At 45.1% G+C, this 22,980-nt stretch overlaps 2 protein-coding genes across 3 annotated transcripts; both read left to right on the top strand.

Moving 5' to 3' along the window:
* Positions 1 to 5,309: 5,309 nt before the first annotated feature.
* On the top strand, positions 5,310 to 14,512 carry LOC136540783 (uncharacterized). 2 transcript variants are annotated; one of them, XM_066532815.1, is made up of 5 exons: positions 5,310 to 5,670; positions 10,610 to 12,111; positions 12,304 to 12,453; positions 12,556 to 12,730; positions 13,149 to 14,512. In XM_066532815.1, exons 1-5 carry the CDS (start codon positions 5,412 to 5,414, stop codon positions 14,219 to 14,221), a joined length of 3,159 nt encoding a protein of 1,052 aa, XP_066388912.1. In that variant the 5' UTR covers positions 5,310 to 5,411; the 3' UTR covers positions 14,222 to 14,512. The 2 variants fall into 2 exon arrangements, with proteins under 2 accessions (XP_066388912.1, XP_066388903.1); XM_066532806.1 differs by having other exon boundaries at positions 10,535 to 12,111.
* Positions 14,513 to 17,531: 3,019 nt separating this feature from the next.
* Positions 17,532 to 19,909, top strand: LOC136462996 (uncharacterized). Its single transcript, XM_066462048.1, has 7 exons — positions 17,532 to 18,068; positions 18,116 to 18,136; positions 18,242 to 18,253; positions 18,765 to 18,767; positions 18,813 to 18,864; positions 18,917 to 18,939; positions 19,517 to 19,909. Exons 1-7 carry the CDS (start codon positions 17,532 to 17,534, stop codon positions 19,907 to 19,909), a joined length of 1,041 nt encoding a protein of 346 aa, XP_066318145.1.
* The last annotated feature ends 3,071 nt before the right edge of the window (positions 19,910 to 22,980 follow it).

The raw sequence follows: 22,980 nt of genomic DNA, 5'->3' as shown, positions 1-22,980 counted from the left end.
TTGTAATCAATCCCTTCTCTTTGCATAAAGCCTTTTTCCACAAGTCACGCTTTATATGTTTCTATATTCCCTTGAGAAGTTTTATTCTGTAGACCCATTTACAGCCTACTGTATTGGCTCCTTCAGGAATTATTTCTAAGTCCCAAACTCTATTGGCATTCATCGATTTCATTTCATCTTCTATGGCCTCAAGCCACTTTGATGAATGATCACTTCTCATGGCTTCTTCAAATAAGGTGGGATCATCCTCCATTTGAAATTCCTTAGTGTTATACACTTCATAATGAGCAGAAATAGTTGATTTTCTAACTCTTTAAAACCTTCTAGGGGCCTCCACATTTGGCACATCTACTGTTTGAGGCTATTGTTGCTCTCCCTCATGTGTGGCAATAGGTTCTATAGGATCCTGAAGAACAGGTTTCTCATTTTCATTCATTTTTGCCACAGGTGGAATAACAATAGGTGCTGACACCATAGTATCTTGCACTGTCGGTGCAGCGACAGCATATAGTGAGAAAGTTGGCTTATGAATCATTGGAGTGGGCGCATACACCCGCTTTACTTCAAGGTCAATTTCTTGAGCTACCATGCCCCCCTCATCTTTTCATCCTCTAGAAAAACAGCGTGTCTCGTTTCCACAAACTTTGTGTGTCTCTCTGGACAGTAGAAACGAAAACCTTTTGACTTTTCTATGTAGCCAAACAAATGACAACTTACTGTTTTGGGATATAACTTCCCAATGTTTGGGTTAAATACTTTAGCATCAGCAGGGCTTTTCCACACACACGCAAGTGGTTTAGTGAGGGTACACTTTCTGTCCACAACTCATACGGTGTTTTGGGCACCGACTTACTTGGTACTATTTTGAGAATATGAATGAGGTTTTTAACGCCTCCATCCACAGGCTCAACTGTAAGGTGGAGTTACTTATCATACTGTCCACCATATCCATCAGGGTGCTATTGATTCTTTTAGCTACTCTATTCTGCTAAGGTTCGCCCGGTATAGAATACTGGGCTACTATGCTATTCTTTTAGGGTATGCCGAACGTAGTACTCCTCCACGGTCAGACCTGACTATCTTAATCTTTAATATCTTAAATTTATCCAATATATCTTTTCTTTCTTTGATTGGATAAATATAGCCATAATGGGAGTAACCATCTGTGAATATTATGAACGAATCATAACCATCCACACTCTTTACAGGAAAGCTGATCACAGATGTCTGTGTGAATAATCTATAAAATTCCTGCGCTTCTTTTGTCATCTTTCTTAATCTTCTTTACATACTTTTTCTTTTATGCATTCTCTGCATTGTTCTAAATCTGAGAGCTTTCTTCCTTTCTGCATGTCCATGCAAGTGCTTGCGGGCTTCCAGTGTCGGTCCCACGTGCAAGAATTTGGAGAGATTAATAAGAGCGACATAAATTCTTTAATGCTTTTGCTGTGTCTCTGTAAAACCCATTATATACTTGAAGGAGGTTCATACATAATTGTTTTCCTTCATTAAAGGTTGGGTTATGCATTGAAACTGTATATAGCTTCTATAAACAGCAACCATTCATTCAAGTTTCTTAACTGTCGACACACATCCTTACGAGAAGTTAGAGGTCTAGATCGGCCACCAGCAGTTCTTTATTCTTACATTTCTGTAAATGGCTGTTCAGATCTATTTATTTTGGAGGAATTGAAATATGCATAATAGATTATGCTATTTGGTTTGGAATTTGACATTCCATAATATTTCTAAGCTTACAAATAAGCCTATCTTAAATTTATAAGGTAGGAGATGAAATAAATTCTATAGATCATTATGCTATAATTCTATTCTTCAATTTATAGCACATTCTTCAACTCACTTCTCTATAATAAAAATACAACATATAAGTATGGGCTTCTCCTCCGATACTCCTCCTCCTAAAGAAAATGCACAGATCTCAAAGCAGTCTAGCCAAATAATTAGATATTTTCTGAATTATTTTTTCACATGGATCCCACGTTGGCCCGACCCGTCCAAGCCCAGCCCGAGCCTAGCCGATACCCAAGCCGAACTCATCCCGCCCCCGCCCCCCATGGTTCATATTCCCTCTCCTTACTTTCCCTCGTCAGCAGCCGGCAGCACCTTGATGCACAGATCTCAAATGCACCTTGATGCACTACTTCGTCGACAGCACCAGCGGCAGCGTCCATAGCCGCCGCCGCGGTGGCCGTCCTCGCACGCGGGTAGCAGCCGGCAGCGGACGCCCGTCAGGAAGCGGCACGGACCTGCTCACGCGAAATGGAACGGCGGCGCCGGACGTTCTCTCTAGGAATCAAATGGCATCACTTGTCGAGGAGGGAGGATAGAAGTACTGCCATGCATTCCTTGCCGGTTGCCAGCACACGAGGAAAAGAATCCTCCTTGCTGGATCACGAAAATGGAAGACGAACGGAATCCTAGGGAAGGGGATTGGGGAGAGATGAGTTCGGCTTTGGGCCTAGGCAAGGTAGGGGCTGGGTTTGGACGGACCCAGCCCACAAGCGATCCAGTGAAAAATAATTAAAAAGAATAATGAATTAATTAGATGGGCTGCTTTGAGATGTATGCAATTTTTAAAAGAGGAGTATTGGAGCAGTTCTCGTAAGTATGTCCCTTGTATGTCTAACAATAAATATATAACTATATTAGCTTAATTAATCTATACCAAAATTATAATGAGTAAAATGTACGGTGGGTCCTTAAACTTTTACCGTATTCTCATCTGAGTCCTCAAACTATAAAAGCGATCGTCTGAGTCCCTAAACTATTGCCGTCGCTTACCAACTATCCAAAACACACCACATCAACGCCAGCATCTGATGTGGCCATGCCACATAGGCAGCTCCTAGGTCAGGCCATCATGCCGGCCAGCGTGGGCACGCCGCGGCGCTCTGCGCGCAACGAGGAAAAGGAGGGGCGGAGCGCTGCTGCAGAGCCGTGTTCGGTATAGGGCGCAGGCACGCAGGGCGGTACGGAGCAGCGTGGAGTCAACGGCTGCGAGCGTATGGCCGGTGTCATCTATCTAGGAGCAAGAAGGAATGGACGGGGGACTCCACCCCAGGACGGCTCCACACACGGCGCCGGCAGCCGGACAGTTGGTCTGCGCTGGGAGCATTCGTTCGTGAGCACCTGCGCCGGTCTGTGTCCACGCACGCTACACCGAGTTCCATTGTCAACGCCGACGGGAGGAACGCACGGAAGCCGCGGCCTATCGAAAGAGCAGGCACAGGAGGGCAAGGTCGATCGGCCGGCTAACCACGCACACCAATCAGCGGCTGATCGACGAACGCCCATGCCATCTACCGTCAGGCCGTCACCACGACGCAGGAGTGCGTCCAGCTACATGCATGCAGGTGCATGTGTGCTTGCAGATACGTGCTCCCGTGCAAGCTAACAAGCCAGGAGGCAGCCACATCTCTGCACACGACGCCAACGTGGAGGAGATCGACGGCACAACGGCACGGATAGCGGCGGCTCCCTGCTCATCTGTTCTTCAGACAGCTCTCTTCTTTCTCTCACCGAACGAGAGCAGGCGCCGCCGTCTCCGTTCTTCGCGCGAGCGCCGCGTGACCCCACGCCTCGGCTCCACCCTGTCGCGTGCGCCCCGGTCTTTCCTCTGCAGCAGCAGCCGTTGACTCCGCACTACTCCGTACCGCCCCGCGTGCCTGCGCTCTGTGCCGAGCAGGGCTCTGCAGGAGCGCCCTGCCCCTCCTTTTTTTCTCGTGATGCGCGAGCAGAGTGCCGCGGCATGCCCAGGGCGGCTGGCACGATGGTCTGACCTAGGAGCTGCCTATGTGGCATGGCCACGTCAGATGTTGGTGCTGACGTGATTAGTTTTGGACTATTAGTTTGTGACGACAATAGTTTAGTGACTTAGATGGTTACTTTTTTAGTTCGAGGACCTAGATGGGAAGTTGGGAACACGCTAAAAGTTTAAGGACCCACCGTGCATTTTACTCAATTATAATTATTAGAATAAATTCGATTCCAGGATCCAAACGGGTTTATTTGGAAGAGATTCGAAGTTAGCATCATACTAGTTGAAGTGATAAGGAAATTTCTACTGTACTGTACATCTGAAGGACTGATAGGATAACAATATAGTAATCGAAAAGCAAGAGAAAACAGCATAAAGGAAGCGATGAATCAAGATTTACCGACGAAGCAATTCGTCCACGCATGCGTCCAGTGGCGGAGCCACGTTGGGGCCATAGAGGGCTCTGGCCCCCCCTTGCCTCCGTGAATTTCTGAAGAAGCCCATATAATATCCAGCCCAAATCGTCCAGCACAGCAAATCAGGAGGCAGCAGCACCCAACGCTCGGAACCTGCATGCCCCAATTCTCTGCGAGACCGTCATATCCGGCTGCCTTTTGCGTCCGCGAGCGGCGAGTCGCCGAGTCTGTGCCTCAGCCAGTGACCGGCGAGGCTTGGACAGCCGGCCGTGAACCAGCAGCTAGCGTCAGCTCCGTCTCCCACACAACAGTCTTCTACTCCTCTGCATCTGCCCTTTGCTACTCTACGTACAGGCTAGAGGCTTACAGCCATACATACATGTATGCAGTATGTTTGATTTCTTATTGATTGTCCTTTTTTTTTTTTGCTTCTAGACTAAAATCGATAGGATATATAAACTATAAGTGACTGATTGAGTGATAGACCACACAATCAACTGTATTTTGTTTACTGTAGCATGATTATAAGTAGTAACTAGTAAGACAAATTTCTCTATTACCTATGTACTTATGAATTTAATTGGCAAATTGGTCCCCCCTATGTTTTGGTTCTGGCTCCGCCACTGCATGCGTCCCAAGTACCCCTGTCTTTCTGAACTTTTCTTTTGCTGTTCATGGTCACGCAGCCTATTTCTTTGCTGTCACCACGAGCTATCTTAATTTATCATCAGATATTTTCAGATCACATAAGAAATAATTTCATTCTTTACTGCACACTTGCATATGCATGCCAGTTGCCACCTTCAGATCTAAGCTCCAGTCCTTTATAGTGGAATCAGACATTCATTCAGGTCTATCAATCAAGTGCAAGTTGGTAGATTATCAAATGTTTTTTTTTTTGAGAAACATCAAATGGGTGATGCTTAGCAATCTTTCAGGTTCACATCGGACCCTGATACGGCCTGGCCCAAAAGAGTACACACTTCCTGCTGGCGCACCCATGATTGCCTGAGGCCTGAGGCCCATATTGTTCTGGGCTCAACCGATCACGGCCCATCCAACTACTTCCTCCCTCTGCTCAACCAGAAACGCACACGTCGCGCACCAGACCACGCCAGACCTCACTTTCCCCATCGCACGCCAGTACGCCACGCTCTATCGTCCCCACCAAACCCCGTGCCACTTTCCCCACCCGCACGCCACCACCGCCTGCCGCGATGCTGCCGTACTCCGGCGATCACCAGCGCTCTCCGCCGCCGCCGCCGTTACGAGCGGTGTTCTCCTCCTCCCTCTCCCCATCCGCCGCGCCCTTCCCCGCCGCTGATCCGGTGGGCCCGGGCCCGGGCCCAGGCCCCGTCCGTGATCTGCCCACCGCCCCGTCCGTCTACGCTGCGGGCGGGGACTGGGGCGCCGTGTCGTGGATGGAGCCTCCCGCGAGCTACATGGCCCCCGCCGCCACGCTGCCGGGCTATAAAGGTAACAACTAACAAAACAACCCCTGTCTCCGGATCGGTATCTCAAGCACCGTCACTACTAACTAGTTCACGTGTGATCGGTGGGTGTTAGACGTGTGATTGTTCGGTGAGACGGACCAGCATATCCATCCGTATGAGAGCGGGTATGCTTTTCAAACCAGTTTGGGATGGATAACAGAAACTTCCCAGCTAGATTAATGGATTTTCACCTTTACACACGTTGATGGATAACTGAAACTTCCCAGCTAGATTAATGGATTTTCATCTTTACACCATTGGGAATTTGGGATAGATACTTTAGGGCGTCCCCAACGGGATGACCAAATCGCCAGTCGCGTTGAAAGCTGAAAACAATTAAAAAAAAAAGGAGAAGTGGAGAGCGGAGGTATGCAGAGCAATGGAGCTGAGAGTGGGAGCTTTTTTGGAGTACGTGCGAGACTAGCGACTGTGGCAGCGCTAGCTCGTTGCTCTCTCTCCTCTGCAGCAGCAGCAACAACAACAACAACAAAGCCTTTAAGTCCCAAACAAGTTGGGGTAGGCTAGAGTTAAAACCCAACAGAAACAATCAAGGTTCAGGCACGTTAATAGCTGTCTTTGAAGCACTCCTATCTAAGGCTAAGTCTTTGGATATATTCCATCCTTTCAAGTCTCCTTTTATTGCCTCTACCCAAGTCAACTTCGGTCTTCCTCTGCCTCTCTTCACGTTACTATCCTGACTTATGATTCCACTACGTACCGGTGCATCTGGAGGTCTCCGTTGCACATGTCCAAACCATCTCAACCGGTGTTGGACAAGCTTTTCTTCAATTGGCACTACCCCTAATCTCTCACGTATATCATCGTTCCGAACTCGATCCCTTCTTGTATGACCGCAAATCTAACGCAACATATGCATTTCCACGACACTTAGCTGTTGAATATGTCTTCTTTTCGTAGGCCAACATTCTGCACCATACAACATAGCAGGTCTAATCGCCGTCCTATAAAACTTACCTTTTAGCTTCTGTGGTACCCTTTTGTCACATAGGACACCAGACGCTTGCCGCCACTTCATCCACCCTGCTTTGATTCTATGGCTAACATCTTCATCAATATCCCCGTCCCTCTGTAGCATTGATCCTAAATATCGAAAGGTATCCTTCCTAGGCACTACTTGACCTTCCAAACTAACATCTTCCTCCTCCCGAGTAGTAGTGCCGAAGTCACATCTCATATACTCAGTTTTAGTTCTACTAAGTCTAAAACCTTTGGACTCCAAAGTCTCCCGCCATAACTCCAGTTTCTGATTCATTCCTGTCCGGCTTTCATCAACTAGCACTACATCGTCCGCGAAAAGCATACACCAAGGGATGTCCCCTTGTATGTCCCTTGTGACCTCATCCATCACTAAAGCAAACAAATAAGGGCTCAAAGTTGACCCTTGATGTAGTCCTATCCTAATCGGGAAGTCATCCGTGTCTCCATCACTTGTTCGAACTCTAGTCACAACATTGTTGTACATGTCCTTAATGAGCCCAACGTACTTCGTTGGGACTTTATGTTTGTCCAAAGCCCACCACATAACATTCCTTGGTATTTTATCATAAGCCTTCTCCAAGTCAATAAAAACCATGTGTAGGTCCTTTTTCTTCTCCCTATACCGCTCCATAACTTGTCTTATTAAGAAAATGGCTTCCATGGTTGACCTTCCGGGCATGAAACCAAATTGGTTCATAGAGACCCGCGTTATTGCTCTCAAGCGATGCTCGATAACTCTCTCCCATAGCTTCATAGTATGGCTCATCAACTTAATTCCCCGGTAATTTGTACAACTTTGAATATCTCCTTTATTCTTGTAGATCGGTACCAATATACTTCTCCTCCACTCATCAGGCATCTTGTTCGATCGAAAAATATGGTTGAACAGCTTGGTTAACCATACTACAGCTATGTCCCCGAGGCATCTCCACACCTCGATTGGGATACCATCTGGTCCCATCGCCTTACCTCCTTTCATCCTTTTCAACGCCTCTCTAACCTCAGATTCTTGGATTCTCCGCACAAAGCGCCTATTGGTGTCATCAAAAGAGTCATCTAACTGAAAGGTTGTGTCCATATTTTCACCATTGAACAATTTGTCAAAATACTCTTGCCATCGATGTCGGATCTCATCCTGCTTTACCAAGAGATGCTCCCTTTCATCCTTAATGCACTTAACTTGGTTGAAGTCCCGTGTCTTTCTCTCACGAACCCTAGCCATCCTATAGATGTCCTTCTCTCCTTCCTTCGTACTCAAATGTTGGTAAAGATCCTCGTACGCTCTACCCTTTGCCACACTTACAGCTCGCTTTGCAGTCTTCTTTGCCACCTTATACTTCTCTATGTTGTCCACACTCCTGTCATGGTACAAACGTCTATAGCATTATTTCTTCTCCTTAATAGCCCTTTGGACTTCCTCGTTCCACCACCAAGTATCTTTAGCCTCGCGTCCCCTTCCTTTGGTTACTCCACACACCTCTGAGGCTATCTTCCGAATGTTGGTTGCCATCTTGTCCCACATATTGTTTATGTCGTCTTCTTCCTTCCAAGAGCCCTCTTTGATAACCCTTTCCCTAAATACCTCTGACGTCTCCCCTTTCAGTTTCCACCATTTTGTTCTTTCAATCTTAGCTTGTTTATCCCTACGGGCACGCACCTGAAAACGAAAATCTGCCACCAAAAGCTTATGTTGAGAAACAACACACTCCCCTGGTATCATCTTGCAATCCAAGCATGCTCGTTTGTCCTTTCTTCTTGCGAGGACAAAGTCAATCTGGCTACAGTGTTGTCCGCTACTGAAGGTCACTAGATGAGATTCTCTCTTTCTAAAGAAAGTGTTGGCTATCATCAGGTCAAAAGCTACCGCGAAGTCCAGAACTTCCTCCCCCTCCTGATTCCTACTACCATACCCAAAACCTCCATGAACTGCCTCGAAACCTGCGCTTGTAGTACCTACATGCCCATTAAGATCTCCTCCTATAAAAAGCTTCTCACTACTAGGTATAGCTCTAACCAGGCCATCTAAGTCTTCCCAGAACTGTCTCTTAGCACTCTCGTCGAGGCCTACTTGGGAGGCATACGCACTAATTACGTTTAAGACCATATCACCAACGACAAGCTTGACTAAGATAATCCTATCTCCTTGCCTTCTCACTCCAACCACACCATTCTTGAGGCTCTTATCAATCAAAACTCCTACTCCATTTCTATTCGCGACTGTCCCTGTGTACCAAAGCTTGAAACCTGTATTGTCCACCTCCTTCGCCTTCTGACCCTTCCATTTAGTCTCTTGAACGCATAATATATTTACACGCCTCCTAGTCGCGGTATCAACTAATTCTCTTAACTTACCTGTAAGTGACCCTACATTCCAACTACCTAAACGGATCCTAGTTGGTTCGACTAGCTTCCTTACCCTTCGCACCCGTCGACTCTGATGCGAAGACCCTTGCTCATTTTTCACTACACCCGGGCGCCGATGTAGCGCGCCACTAAGGAAGCGACAACCCGATCCTTGGTTACTTGACACCTTGCCCAGATCACGACACGGCGCGTCACGGGGGTGACGACCCGGCCCTTGCCCATTTAACACCATACCCGGGTTCCGATATGGCGCGTCGCTAAGAGGGTTACGCCCCAACGATTTTCTTTCGGGTTTCATCTCCATTTAAGTGGCTAAGTTTTTACATTGGCTCGCCACGCCTAACACAACCCTCCTCCTTTACCAGGGCTTGGGACCTGCTATGCTGGGACACCAAAGGCGCCCCACCATACGCCCAATAAAATTTCACCAGAGCTGGTGATTTGAGCATGATGCCCTTATAAGCTTGCAGCTAGATTGGCTGTTTGGTTTGGGGAATGCTAGGTTGTTTTGTCCTGTGGCAGCACCCAGTTGTTTTTGGCAAATAAACGAATGGCCCAACCTTGTCCTCCCCAAATCTGGCGAGAGCTCTGTTGAGATTAAACTATTAGAGTTTGGTGTTTGGGTTTTGGGGATGGAGTTCCTTGTCCGGCGGCTGTGGTCGGCTGGCAGTGAGGCAAGGTGGTGATGGCGCCGCTGGCCCGGCAGTGGAGGATTTCTGGTGAGTGGAGTTGAGGCCGGGGTGACACCGGCAGTGGAGGGAGGGGTAAGGAGGTGGCTTCCACATGTGGGCTAGTGTCTTGCCGGAGCTCCATGCTGGCTTCAGCAAATCCCTAGCCTGCTGTGGCAGGGTGGAGGCATGTGCGGTGTCATTGGGGCAGTAGAGCTCGGGAAGAAGCAGGTTGCTCAAAGCTGAGTATACCCTGGCCGTTCAATATCCATCAAGTGGCGAGAAAATCAGGTGCTTCACCAGAATATTGTATAGACAGACCCTTTGGTTTTCTGTTGGCTGTTGACGAGTTACAGGTGAAGGTCATTTTAGGCTTTCACAATAAGATGTTAACTGGATTTTTAGCATTTGTTTATGACAATTACAGTTTTGGATAGATAACTGTAGCGGCTAGATGAGCCTTTTGGTCTTGTCTTGGGTGTGGGTGGGTGGCAGTGAAGGATCATGTTAGACTTTGCCATTAAGGTTTTAACTGGATATTTAGCATCTTTATATGACAATTTCCATATACTACTTACAGCGGGTACCGGGTAAAGTTGTGTTGTCCCAACATGAAGTCCGGAGAGTGCTAGGTGTTATTAAATGGTAAAAAATAATACGTCCTTAGATGCACATGATTGCCTTGTAATTATGCAGCAGTAAAAACATGTTAGTCAAACAAGGTGCACTGATTGAGTCATTTGATTTGTATGCATAGTGACTTTAACCAAACAATGGCTTTAAACTTTTCTGATGGCCTCGATGAACATATTGTAGGTGAGTCCACTCCCTATGGCATATACTCAAGGAACCAGTTCAGTAACTTATTGGGTCTACATTCTCTGAGATCAGAGAGCTCGAATTCAGTAAGTGAGAAGCAGCCAGGAAACTGCCAAGAGAGTTCAGAGGCCCTCACTAAAGATTTTGGACCATCAGTATTTCATCAGCAGCAGAGTGCCTTTGTGAGTAAATTGCTTGATAATTCAGGTGCTGAAGACACAGGGCCTTATCCCCCACAACAAGATTTAAATCAGTATCCTTTTGGTTCTACGTATGACAAATACATGACACAGCTTTCGTCATGTTCAACAGATACACAACCTCACATCTTTTCTACACGATATGTCAATTCATCTGAAATGGCCAATACAACCGTTCCATTGATGAATGACACTATTGGGGAAAGTTCATTCTCCTTTTCGCCTTATATGAATCCTTGCAGAATCAATCTTGATTATTTTGATTGCGTGTGGAATGAACAAAAAGGTCTTGGATACCAAACTACTGATAAGCAGCATGGAAAATGGAGTAACCCTGATGACAAGGCAACAGTGGGGAACTATTCCCTCAATTCTCCTGGAGAGAACCACCTTAATCCTGAGCATTTAGGGAATGGGAGACCAACGCAGGGATCTTCTGAAATGAAACATGATTTGGGAAGTTTCAGTTCCAAGGTTTCTTCGTCTGAGTCTGGATTTGTTCAGCCTCGTGAATGTTCATCTGAGTTTCCTGAGGCCAATAACACCAGTGTTGATTCACCTTGTTGGAAGGGCACACCAGCCTCATACCAGCCTTCGTTTGGGATCATAGAAAATAATGGTGCTCCTCCTGTGGTGATAGGAACAGTAGGCTACATCAATTCACATCAAAACCAGAAGCTCCCTGAGTTGAGTTCTGAGTATCCATGGCGATTCTGTGAACACCAAGAAGCATCGGGTTCTGAGAATGACCCTTTTAAGGCGTTCAAGTTGCCTGAAAGATGTAAAATTTCCAAAGATCATAAAGAAGTTCCGCCAAATGATGTCAGGGTTCTTAATGACATGACTACTCATGCTAGTTATTTTCCTGACAAACAGCATTCCACGACACATAAATGCTATGATTCTGAAGATTCTAAGAATGTGATAACTTCAAGTCAACAGGAAAGTTCATGTCCTGCCAGCAAACCAAAACTTTTGGGTGAACATGGTGGCAGCCTTACAGCAAGCATAAATGAGCTAATGAGTAAAAGTGTGATAAATCCTATTGCTATTACTCCTAGAGTTCATACAGATCATTTAAGAACAGGAAGCCTACATGGAAATATTTTTTCTGCAGTTGTGGAGAAAGAAGAAAGCACTCACAAAAGAGGTGAAGACCCTTCTCAATGTTATCCAGGTGTTGAGGGGAATATGCTGAATATGTCTTCTGAATCCACCTCCAGCACTCGGGCAATATTTCTGAAACTAATGCACAATCTGTCAGTAGTGCTTCTATCGACCTGCAAGGGTGGTTCTTGGTTGCAGGAAGATGAAGAGGAGCTTCTGCAATCAGTGATTCAAAATCTTACAGCTGCCAGTTCCAAAAGAAGCAAGGTATGATCTTGAAATGCTTTTATTTAAATACCGTTTACTATTCCATAATGCAATGTAAACCAAAGTTGAATAAAAAATGGGCATATTTCCTTCCTTTCTATGGTGCTTTCTGATCTCCGGAGTCCAGACATTATATGTAGATAGGTAATCCCTTTTTGTTTCTAGCCTTAACTCATTTCATCTATCTCCAAGGTTGAACAAAAAATTGATGATGGATTGAGCAACTCGAGTCAAATGAAATTCAAAAATATTAATTGTGCGAGGAACGACTTTTGGAGATCAATGCATGAAGATTCAGCACAGGAGAATGCTGATTCAGAATTGAAGGCCACTGTTTCACAGGTAACTTTAGTCATTATTTGGAACATCATGCTTCTGCTTAATTTGAATTAATACAGCCATTTCTTCGGAAGTATGTGCCTTATGTTGCACCTTTTGTTTCAGGTTCTTACTAATCACCTGGAGGATAAGATGCTTGACAACACTGAAGTTTCTCAGGCGTCAATCTATAGAAACTTGTGGATTGAAGCAGAAGCTTCAGCTTGTAAACTCAAATATGAGCTTCAACATGCTCGCCTGAAGCTCGAGACAGCAAAAGGCCTCAACGACACAGTAAAAGGTACTCCCTCGCTCCACAAATGTAAGCATTTCCAGGATTTTTGGGACATATGTAGGAGGAAGGGAAATGACTGTGATGTTCCTCAATCAATCACCAAGATTACAGAGGTGCAGTTAACGCCTTCCTTTCGTACAGATGCCATAAACGCCAAGTGCTAATTAAAACTTTAAACAGCAAGATTATATTGATGCTAAACATGCTTGCCATCAAAATAAAACTGCTTCCAAATATTAATGATGAGAGAGGGGAGGGGTTGATTATACCAGAAATGTTTACATTTGTGGACAATTTTGAATGCCGAAGACACACATTTGTGGAAGGAAGCTGAAGGAGTAGCAAGATGGATATATAAATTAATATTTTCAAATGGTTCTTGGATTCTGTGTATACTCATATTTTTCTTCTTTTGCCAATGCAGCCCCTGACTCATCGGAAGGCAGTAAAGGCTCTAATTCATACATGTCCAGTAGCAAACCACAGAACCATGGGAAAGAAACCATTGCATGCGCTGCAGCTTGTCAGGGCCAGGGAGGAGATACTCGTGACAAGCAATCTCCCGTTGTAAATAGGAGCATTTTCAATGGTGTTGATGCTGATGTGGTTGCCCGATTTAAGGTTTTGCAGTCCCGTATTGGTAATGTAAACTCCTTCAGTGAGATTGACTGTGGGGAGCAGCAAGAAGCAAGCAAGAGACCATATGCAGTCGAAGATGCTGTTATGGCGAGACTGAAAGTTTTGAAGTCTCGTCCTGACAATATAACCTCTTTGAGTCAGGAAAGCAACAAACACCAGCTAGATGCAAGCGCAAACAGTGCAGATAATGTTGATGATGCTGTTATGGCTAGGCTGGGAATTTTGGAGTCCCATCCTAATAGTGCAGCCCTATTGGGTCAGGAAAGCAGCAAGCAACAACTTGATACGAGAACAAATAGAGAAGATGGGAATGGGATTGATGATGCTGTTATGGCTAGGCTGAGAATTTTGAAGTCTCGACCTGATAATGAAACCTCAATGGGTGATGCCAACAAGGAGCAGCAAGACACATGTAGTGATCAATCAAATGGGGACGACCTTGGTGTTGTGTCCAATGGAACCATTAGCAACACCCTGAGTGAGAAGTGCTCTAAGGTTACTCACTCTGATGATTTGGCAGATCGTTTGGGAGGAAAAGATTCAGTAGGTGGCCTGGACAAATTTGGTGATGGAGGAAACTGTGCTAGGGAGAAAAAGGAGATAGGTGGTTCAGCAGATGTTGCTACCCCCATGAGGTGCAAAGGTACATCTGACGAAGTGAGCATCGAAAGCGCAGTTCATGGTGAAGATAATCTTGATGAAAACCATGTGTGGCTTCAAATTGCTGGGGACTCTCATGTTTGCACAGAAGGGTCTCAGGAAGCGCACCTAATCTCCTCTCCAGTTGACCAGTATGGTGGTTCACCTACAGAGTGGGAGCATGTGCTGAAGGAGAATTTCTTCCATCCAGGCAAATAGGCGAAATCTGAACCATAAACTGAAAAGCTATTGTTTCAGCACATGTTGCCTCAAAATGCTGATGCTTCTTGTAAATATGATATTATACATTCTCTCCTCCCTAACCTTTGTCTGTATGTTGAATAATCTGCGTATCGGTGATCAAGGAAACAAACTGTGCCCCCGATGGTGCTGTATGGAAGTAGTCTGGTTTGTCTGCTTGGGTCTATCATCTATGCCAAAGTTTATCTATATAAACGGCACTTGTATGTTCTGGAGAGTGAATTATTGTATATATTTACTTCCAGCAAATTTGGATATTTGTGGGATGTGCAGTCTGTTGACCCGGATTGGCTGCTTTTGTTCATTAGGTGGAACTCGGTTTTACTACTACTACTACTACTAGTACTACTACTTACTTGGAGGAGGGCGCGACTGGGGCGGAGGGGGCTTGGCCCGGGTCCGTGCGCAGGCAGCCGTGGCGGCGGCGACGCCATGGCCGCGGTGCCGCAGCGGTGCAGTGAGCCGGCGATGAAGCGCCGCGTGCGGGAGGGCTTGGCTTAACTGGCGGTGGTGCTCGTTCGGCTCAGTGAAGGGCGGAGCAGCAGGAATGCGACGGCGGCCGTGGCGGCCTGCGAGCACCATGCAACCATGGCGAGCTTGGCCGGGGCGCGCGAGGCGGTGGGCACGACAAGCTTGGCTGTTCGGCCGCCGCCGCCGCAACTTGCTCGAGCCCCGCCGCCGCCGTTGCCTCCTTCACGCGCGTAGGACGGGCGGAAAGAGAGGGGCCAGCGTGGCATGGTCAACGCCAGCATGGCGTGGTCAAAACCGCTGCACATTGGACAAAACAGCCTCACCCGCGCCAATGTGGTACAAGTGAACGGTTTTGATAGTCGGGGTACCAGTATTAGACGGTTTTATATTTGAGGGTCAAAATTAGATGAACCCAATAGTTGAGGGACCAAAAGTGGACTTAATACTTCAAAGAAAGATAGTTGCGAAACCAACGAAAAATTAACCCATGGTGTGAACTGTGAAATTGAGTTCCATTTGCCGAAGTTCAGAGAGTGCCATTTCTGTCGCTGTTGGCAAAGGTATCTCCACGTCTTTGTTGTTGGATACTGGATTGGCCCTGCTCGGCTGCTCCCCTCTGGAATGTCTGGAAGGGTCTGCCTTGGATCTTCGTTCTTGAGCTCTTCGTGCACAGAGTACAGTCGAGCGAACGGGCCTAAATCTAATACGATAGATCTTATGGTATTAGGGAAGGGAAAGGAAGACTCGTTGCTATTGGAAGGGAGCGCACGCGCGCTCTAGTCATTTCCTTAGCCCTTAGGATAGCCTCTTGCTAGGCTATCAGGATTTCTCGCGTGCAACATACTCTTCTTGATCTGGTTTTCTTATGCTATGAAATCGACTTCAGTCAACTCGTATGAGCTGGAACTTTTGCGTTGTGGGCTGCGACATTCAACATACGTAACCATCTAATACTCCAAAAGTTAAGATAAAGTCATGAAAATATATCTTGAGTACACAGCAGAAATGGTAGGAAAATCTACATAATGCAAACACAACAGACAGTTAACAAGTACCATCTGAATCTTTGCCAACAGGTCAGCGCAAGCTTCTATTCAGTTTAAACATGGACCATCAGGATTTTCACCCAGTAAGCTCCTATTGTTATGAAAAAACGGGTGAAAACGTTTCCCCATGGACGACCAGGTGACCTTTACAGCGACCTCGAATATACTGTCTAAGGGCAGACCCAGTGTCAGAGGCTCCCACATGAGTGGGGTCTGGGAAAAGGAAAAACCGAGGCAAGTCTTTCCCCGCAAAATCTACGGAGAGGCTACTTTGAACCCGTGATCTGGTGACTCGTGAGACAGCTCTCACCACTGCATCAGGCTTGCCCTTCACCTCGAATATACTGTCTATAACGATTAATTCCTCGGTAGTGTTGTGCTTCTGTGCGGTGAAAAAGAGATCATGGAAGCTCAATTCTTCGCCTGTAGCAATACCAATTCTTAGTTTCACGTCACAACCCAGCTCCACAGCCACAACAGCAGATGCCACAGCTACCAGCGATGACGAACCGTAATTTAATGCAGCCAAAGGATAAGGTGCAGACCTGTCATATAACATAATCTCGTCCTCGTATCCACACGTAGATGCAGTGACTGTGCTTAAGTTATACCTAGCTATTGCCCTCCTGACCTCGATGTCTATGGTCGCCTCTGCATACCTCAGGATGGCGAAGCGGACATCGATAGGACCAAGAGAGCTGAACAACCGCACATTTCGTAGCTGGATATCGCTGCACGGAGTCCGCTTCACTTCAAAGCAACCATCGATAAGCTCATCATCCTTTTCAGAAGCATCACTACCATTGCTTTTAACCTTGAGACTATATTCCACCATCACATTGTAAGTTGCAGATATCCCTCGAGCTGGGGGAATCAACCGCAGATCAGGAGAATCCTGTTCCATAAAGAAAAAATTAGACACGAGTCGGATATTTGAGGTAAAATATTACTGAAAGACTTCTGACAAAATGAGCATACTGATGTTATGAAATCAGCTTTTGAAAGTCATTCGGCATACTTATGTTGCTCATGTTTGGCAGAGCTGTAGCTCTCAGCAGGTCCATGTCAAACATGGAGTAAATGAAATGGGATTAAGCCTACTTTTTAGTCTAAAATGTTCACTGAAACACACCTAGCCTGGCTCCATGAATTCTTGGAGCTAAGGCTATCAGACTCCAAAAATTCTTAGATCTAGTGCTCTGCCAAACAAGCCACTATGTTGCTATGCCTAGCTCAATTTCTTAAGCCGTTTTATTTTATGTTTCATTTCATTGCATGGGTAATACAAGTACCGTGGACTCGCTCCGTTCTTTTCAACTTGGCTGGCCCACTAGAAGTGTAATAAGGAGTTGGATCTTCCGCACCCCTCTCCGCCAGATATCTCGGACTTCCCGTCCCGCGGCGAAGACCCTCCCCGCATAGTCCCATACGTCGCGGGATTATCCGGCTGCTACGCCGGCGAAGATCCTCCGGCCGCGGGATCGGTTGTCCACCTCGCCGTCGAGGGCGCGCCCCCCGCAGCCCCAGGCGTAACTGAATCCGATGTTCGCTCCGACCAGCTCAGCTCTCTGCCAGAACAGCTTTGCTCAAACATTGTCGCTCGGCTGCCACTACGAGATGCCCTGGGTACTAGGGAAATCTCTAAACGCTGGCTCAGCGTGTGGCCATCCACGCCGCTGTCCTTGAACGACTCGGACCTTGCCGGTTGTAGGCGTGATCACCGCATCAGGGCAATAACCCGCATTCTGCACATGCACCCAGGACCTTTCTATTCTGTTAGGCTCTTATTAACATGCTTTGAGCAAGCAAAGCCCGTGCTTCGCGTCTGGACAAGGATTCTTGCCAATAAGGGCATCAAAGAACTGTGTTTGGTCAACCAGCCTCCTCCAATTGACATGGATCTTCCTTTGGAAGTCTTGAATTGCGCAACCCTCAGACGCCTGTGGGTTGCATTCTTCAGGTTCCCATCCACCAGTGGACATTTTGAAGGCTACCCTTCTCTGAGAGAGCTTGGTCCATGCGCCACGGCCATTGAACCATCGGACCTTGAACACATGCTGCAGTCTAGTCCTGTTCTAGAGATGCTTGCTCTTATTGCAAGCTACGATGAACCAATGCATATTTGTGTCCACGGCCATTCATCCCTCCGCTGCATGGTGTCGTGGATGTCTATTGCTGATGAAATTGATGTGGATAACACATGCTTGCTTCAACGGCTAATATTGTGGAATACTCGCTCCTCTGGTGGTGTACTTACACTGAAGATTGCACGTTCTCCAAACCTGAGGGTGCTTGGCTATATGGAGCCCATGCTGCATGCCTGCATAAACTGCAGATTGGTGACACGATAATTGAGGTATATCTTGTGACATTCTTGTTGTTCTAAAGTTAAAGTCCATGCATAATGTGGCATACCTAACTTTTTGCTGTTTTGTTGTTTACACTTTTGGTGCTGTTGAAGGCCGGGACGAAGGTCAGCCCAAGTACCACATTATTCCCAGTTTGCAGGTCCTTGCCTTAAAATTGTGCTTAAAGGATAAGGAGCAGGCCAAACTACTTCCTTGCTTCCTCAGATGCTTTCCTAACATTTCTGCACTACACATTGAGGTGAGAGTAGCCCCCTCTCTATTTACTTCTCTCTTAAAACTAAGGTTTGAAACTCCGCCATTCGTTTCAAGAAGAGGTGAATACATAAAAATTGTAAACTATTAATTGTTCTGTCCAGTTAGGAGACTAGTACTTAGCACATGTGGTCAATAATAATTTTAAGTTGACATATTTTACTGCTGCTTTTCGACAAATAATCCCTCATGTCTCACCCAGCCTTTGAACTAGGACTTTCTGGTTTTCTTCAGAGTAGCTAACATGCTGAGTAACCATATTGACTTCTAAAGAAAGGAGTCGCGATATTTTTATGTACAAGTCTGTGCCAATGTTTTATCTGTAACTCTCAGTTACTGTTTTGTTATCTTGTCCTTTGTTAGCAGGTTGGTAATTTATTTTCATACTTTCTTTTGGTTATCTCTTAACAGCAACTTGGCTGTTTTGGAAAACAAGATACTTTCACACTGATCGCTGAACAAGGCATTACCTTACAGATTTTACATTGAGTTATAATCTTCTATTTCTATTATAGATTTTATATTGATACATGGAAAGGTTTGAAAAGCTTTACATCGCAAGTGCTTATTTTACCATGAGCTTTAGTGTCTTGTTGGTTGTTGCATTGTTTTTTTAGTGCAAATGGTTTATTGATAATTAGTTACTTCAAAAGTAATTTTACAGTGCAACTGCTTATACTATCTTGAACCTTAAGTTTCTTGACTTGTTGCATTGTTTATTTGTATTATCTATTTCAATGCAAAAGATGTTTACAATGAGAAAGTTTAAAAACTTTATAGCACAAATCTTTATTTTATCGTGGGATTTTGGTGTATGACTCGTTGCATTTCTGTTTGTATCTATGCTACTATTTATTTTATCGTGGGATTTCAGTGTATGACTTTGCATTGTTCTGTTTGTGTCTATGCAACTGCTTATTTTATCGTGGGATTTCGGTGTATTACTTGTTGCATTGTTCTGGTTTGTATCTATTAATCCAGTGCAAGAGTTTGTTTACCCAATCCTTACAAAGTAGCTTAGCATATGCATTTTAGCTAGTTAAGTTGTCTGAGCTGCTTCCTTTTCTCTTTTTTTTTTTTTTTTTTTTTTTTTTTTTTTTTTTTTTTTTTTGCAGTCTGCTGAATCTGAAAAGCCAACAGGCAAGCTTAATCTGAGTTATTGGCAGAGGCAAGCTGGTTCTATTGAGTGTCTCTCGAGACATGTCAAGAAAGTATGTTTCCATGGGTTCAGTGGGTATAGGAGTGAGCTCGCTTTCTTGAGGTTTGTAGTTGCAGAGGCTATGGAGCTGGAGCTCCTGGTGATAACCCTCTCAACAAGCGTAAGCAACACTGCTGAGATAAACAAGAAGCTTGTTGATCTGGGTAAATCGTACTGGGCAAGCAAAGACCCAAGCATGTTTGTTAACCAATACGGAAGTGGTTTCACGTTTCTTCGAGCAGCTAATTGTTTGGTGGTTGATCCATTCTTCAGCATGGAAAACTTGAGGGTCCCTTCAAATGATTCTTGATGAAGTACGCATTGTATCCATAAACTTAAAAATTGACTCTTGTCCCATGTATGATATGAAGCTTTCGAGTTGCCTGTAGCTTGAGTTGTAATCTGCTTTCTTTTGCTGCTGAAGCATCATTACATAATTATCATTACTCTTGTAAGATCTTTCTTTTTGGAGCACCATGAAGCAGGATTTTTGTCATTATGTCTATTTTAGTGTCTTGGCTGTGCAGTGTTTCTGATTCATGCTTTTTAAATGCGATGTCAGTATATACGTACTTAAAAAGATAGTACTGTAATATGCTTTCTGTTAGCACCCAGGTCGTGTTTGATGTTCTATAAACTGCAACGTGCCTTCTGACTGTCCACCTGATCTTTCATCTGACTTGAGAGAGCACGAGGGGAAGGAGAATGTGGATTTGGGGGAACTGGCCGAGATGAATGGGCGGTCAACGATAGCGGTTTGAGAGGGCACTAAGGAAGGGAGAATGTGGATTAGGGAGAAGGGGCAAGATGCATGGGCGGTCACCGATAGTTCAAGCAGCGGGTTGGGGCAGTGGCTCGCAGTCGCAGCCGAGCCCATAGGAGGCGGTAACCTCGTTTCTTTTCTCAAGGTACCTAATGTGCTGATAAATGGCGCATGGAAGGTCTTACCGTTTATGGATGACGTAGACCGTATCATCGATCTCACACAAAAGGAATTCAATTATGTCGAACTGCTCATTCATCATAACGCAGTAGAGGAGCTACTGCTATAAGATGGTGATAGCCTTTACATTGATGGTGATTTTTTTTAGAAAGGACGGCAAAAGTTTTGCCGCGATTTCTATTAGACGAAGAAAGAAAAAAAAAAGCAAGTGTTCGTCCATTTTTTGAATGGAGACTGGACCAAAAAATCATACAACTGAGGAGAACGTTCCACTCATCCTATTCAACTTTGATACAACGACTAACCAACCATCCAAACTCACGCCACTGCTCGATGGTGATAGCCTTTGCATTGCACGTCCTCGGTGGAATCAAGTGAACTACTTTTGCTTCTGGTGTGAGGCAATCAGGTGTGCGATCAGATCGATTAGGGAATGACTACTTGAAGAGGAGGTGCATCTGCTTGTGCGACGGAAAGTTCTCCCCAACCAGATCACGACGAGGGATAGGGGTGGGCAAAATGAACGAAGGACTAAACTGAACTAATCTAGACTGAACTTGAAATGATCCAAATTAAATTTCTGGTCTCTAATTCAATCTTACTGTGTAACTAACTGAAATATGTACAAATAATTAAGTCCTTACCCTCGATTAACAAAAAAAACCAATATAAAAGTATGCATAATAGAGCCAACACCACATTCTTGCTGTTCAATTGCTGTCCCCCTCCCTCGTTCCCACCCCTGCAGGCTCTCCTCACTGCCTTTGTTTATCTCCCTCCCAAGCGCCACCACTCTACTCGGCTTCGGCCGCCATAGTATTTCGAGTATTATAACATTTCGTATTTATATTCATGGGAAGCACTAGCAGCCAAAAATATTAGAAATAAGTAAAGTTATCAGCTATATCAAACAACCAACTAAACTCGGCGGGGTAAGCCGAATATAGAGGTTGGTGGCAATGATCCCAAGAGGGTAAGTTCTACACCTAAGAGAACTATAGAGAGATAAGCTGCTGTGAAAATGAGTAAGGGCACGCCCAATGTAGGCTAACACCGCTAGTGATCTCAGTACAATTAAAGTGATCATGTAGACTAGGAGATATTAAGGCTACTATTCACACAATGCAAATCACCATGTCTTTTCTACTTTTGGTCTCCACCTTGCTTTTTTCTTTTACCATGCGCTACTATTTATCTCTCTCTCCCTCTTCTTATGTTGCATAGATCACCTTCTCTCCTAAGCACATGTAACTTCTGTAGGCAACTATGACACATGTAGAGCATCTACTTTTTGTATAACATGGCATTCGAACCTCTAGTTGGACCTTAAAGCCACTGCTGAGGCTACTGACATTGGGGAAGCCCTAAGTCTGGGTTTCTAGTGGAATCCTAACCTTAAGAAAGATTGCCAAGTTTAGGACGTGCATACGTATGATCATAGATGTGAGTGTGTGCTCATGTATGGAAGCATCTGTGTCTGTAACTGGGTCTCGCAAAAAGAAAAGAAAGAAAGACTGCCAAGTTAAGAAAGAAACGGGTTTAGGTAAGAATAGCCTGGGCAGGAGATTTAGGGGGTGTTTGGTTCTTTAGTCGCTCCTAAAATTCATATCACATCGAATGTTTAGATACTAATAAAGATCATTAAATATAGATTAATTACAAAACCAATTACATAGATAGAGGCTAATTTGCGAGACGATTTTTTTAGCCTAATTAATCCATCATTAGCGCATGTTTACTGTAGCACCACGTTGTCAAATCATGAACTAATTAGGTTTAAAAGATTCGTCTCGTAAATTAGTCGTAAGTTGTGTAATTAGTTTTATAATTAGTCTATATTTAATACTCCATGCATGTGTTTAAACATTCGATATGACAGAAATTTTACGAAAAAGTGTAGAAACCAACAGGGCCGAGCTGCTATCTCGGGGGTTCCAACGAACTTCCACTTTGTAAAGGAGATCGCTCGAATCTGAGACTTCATAACTTCTCGTTGGGGCATGACACCCTGTGGCCCACCGCTAGCCAGTACAGCACGACAGATCCTGTGAGATAGAAAGGTGCCGTCATTACCTAAACTTATTTATTAGTTATGGTATGGTATTTTTCTCTTACAATAAATTAGTGAACCGTACTTTTTAGCTTGACTTTTCAGCGAAACGAAAAGGGAGGTGTCAAGCCTGCATGTGGGCATCTGCATTTTTGCATATATACAACATTTAGGCCCCGTTCGCTTCGCTGAAAAAACAAGCTGAAACACTGTTTCGGCTGATTTGTCGTGAGAGAAAAACATTGTTTCGGCTGAAAAAACAAGCTGCAAAGTACGGATTATAAGACAAGCGAACAGAGCATTTTGCTTGCTGGCATTTGATGCATTTGTGTGAACTATAGTTGTTTTCAACTGTATAACTAAGTTTGAAATTCTGTGTCAAAGTACC

Source organism: Miscanthus floridulus, chromosome 1, assembly GCF_019320115.1.
Source record: "Miscanthus floridulus cultivar M001 chromosome 1, ASM1932011v1, whole genome shotgun sequence".
Taxonomy (NCBI): domain Eukaryota; kingdom Viridiplantae; phylum Streptophyta; class Magnoliopsida; order Poales; family Poaceae; genus Miscanthus; species Miscanthus floridulus.
This window is presented reverse-complemented; position numbering and strand designations above follow the sequence as displayed.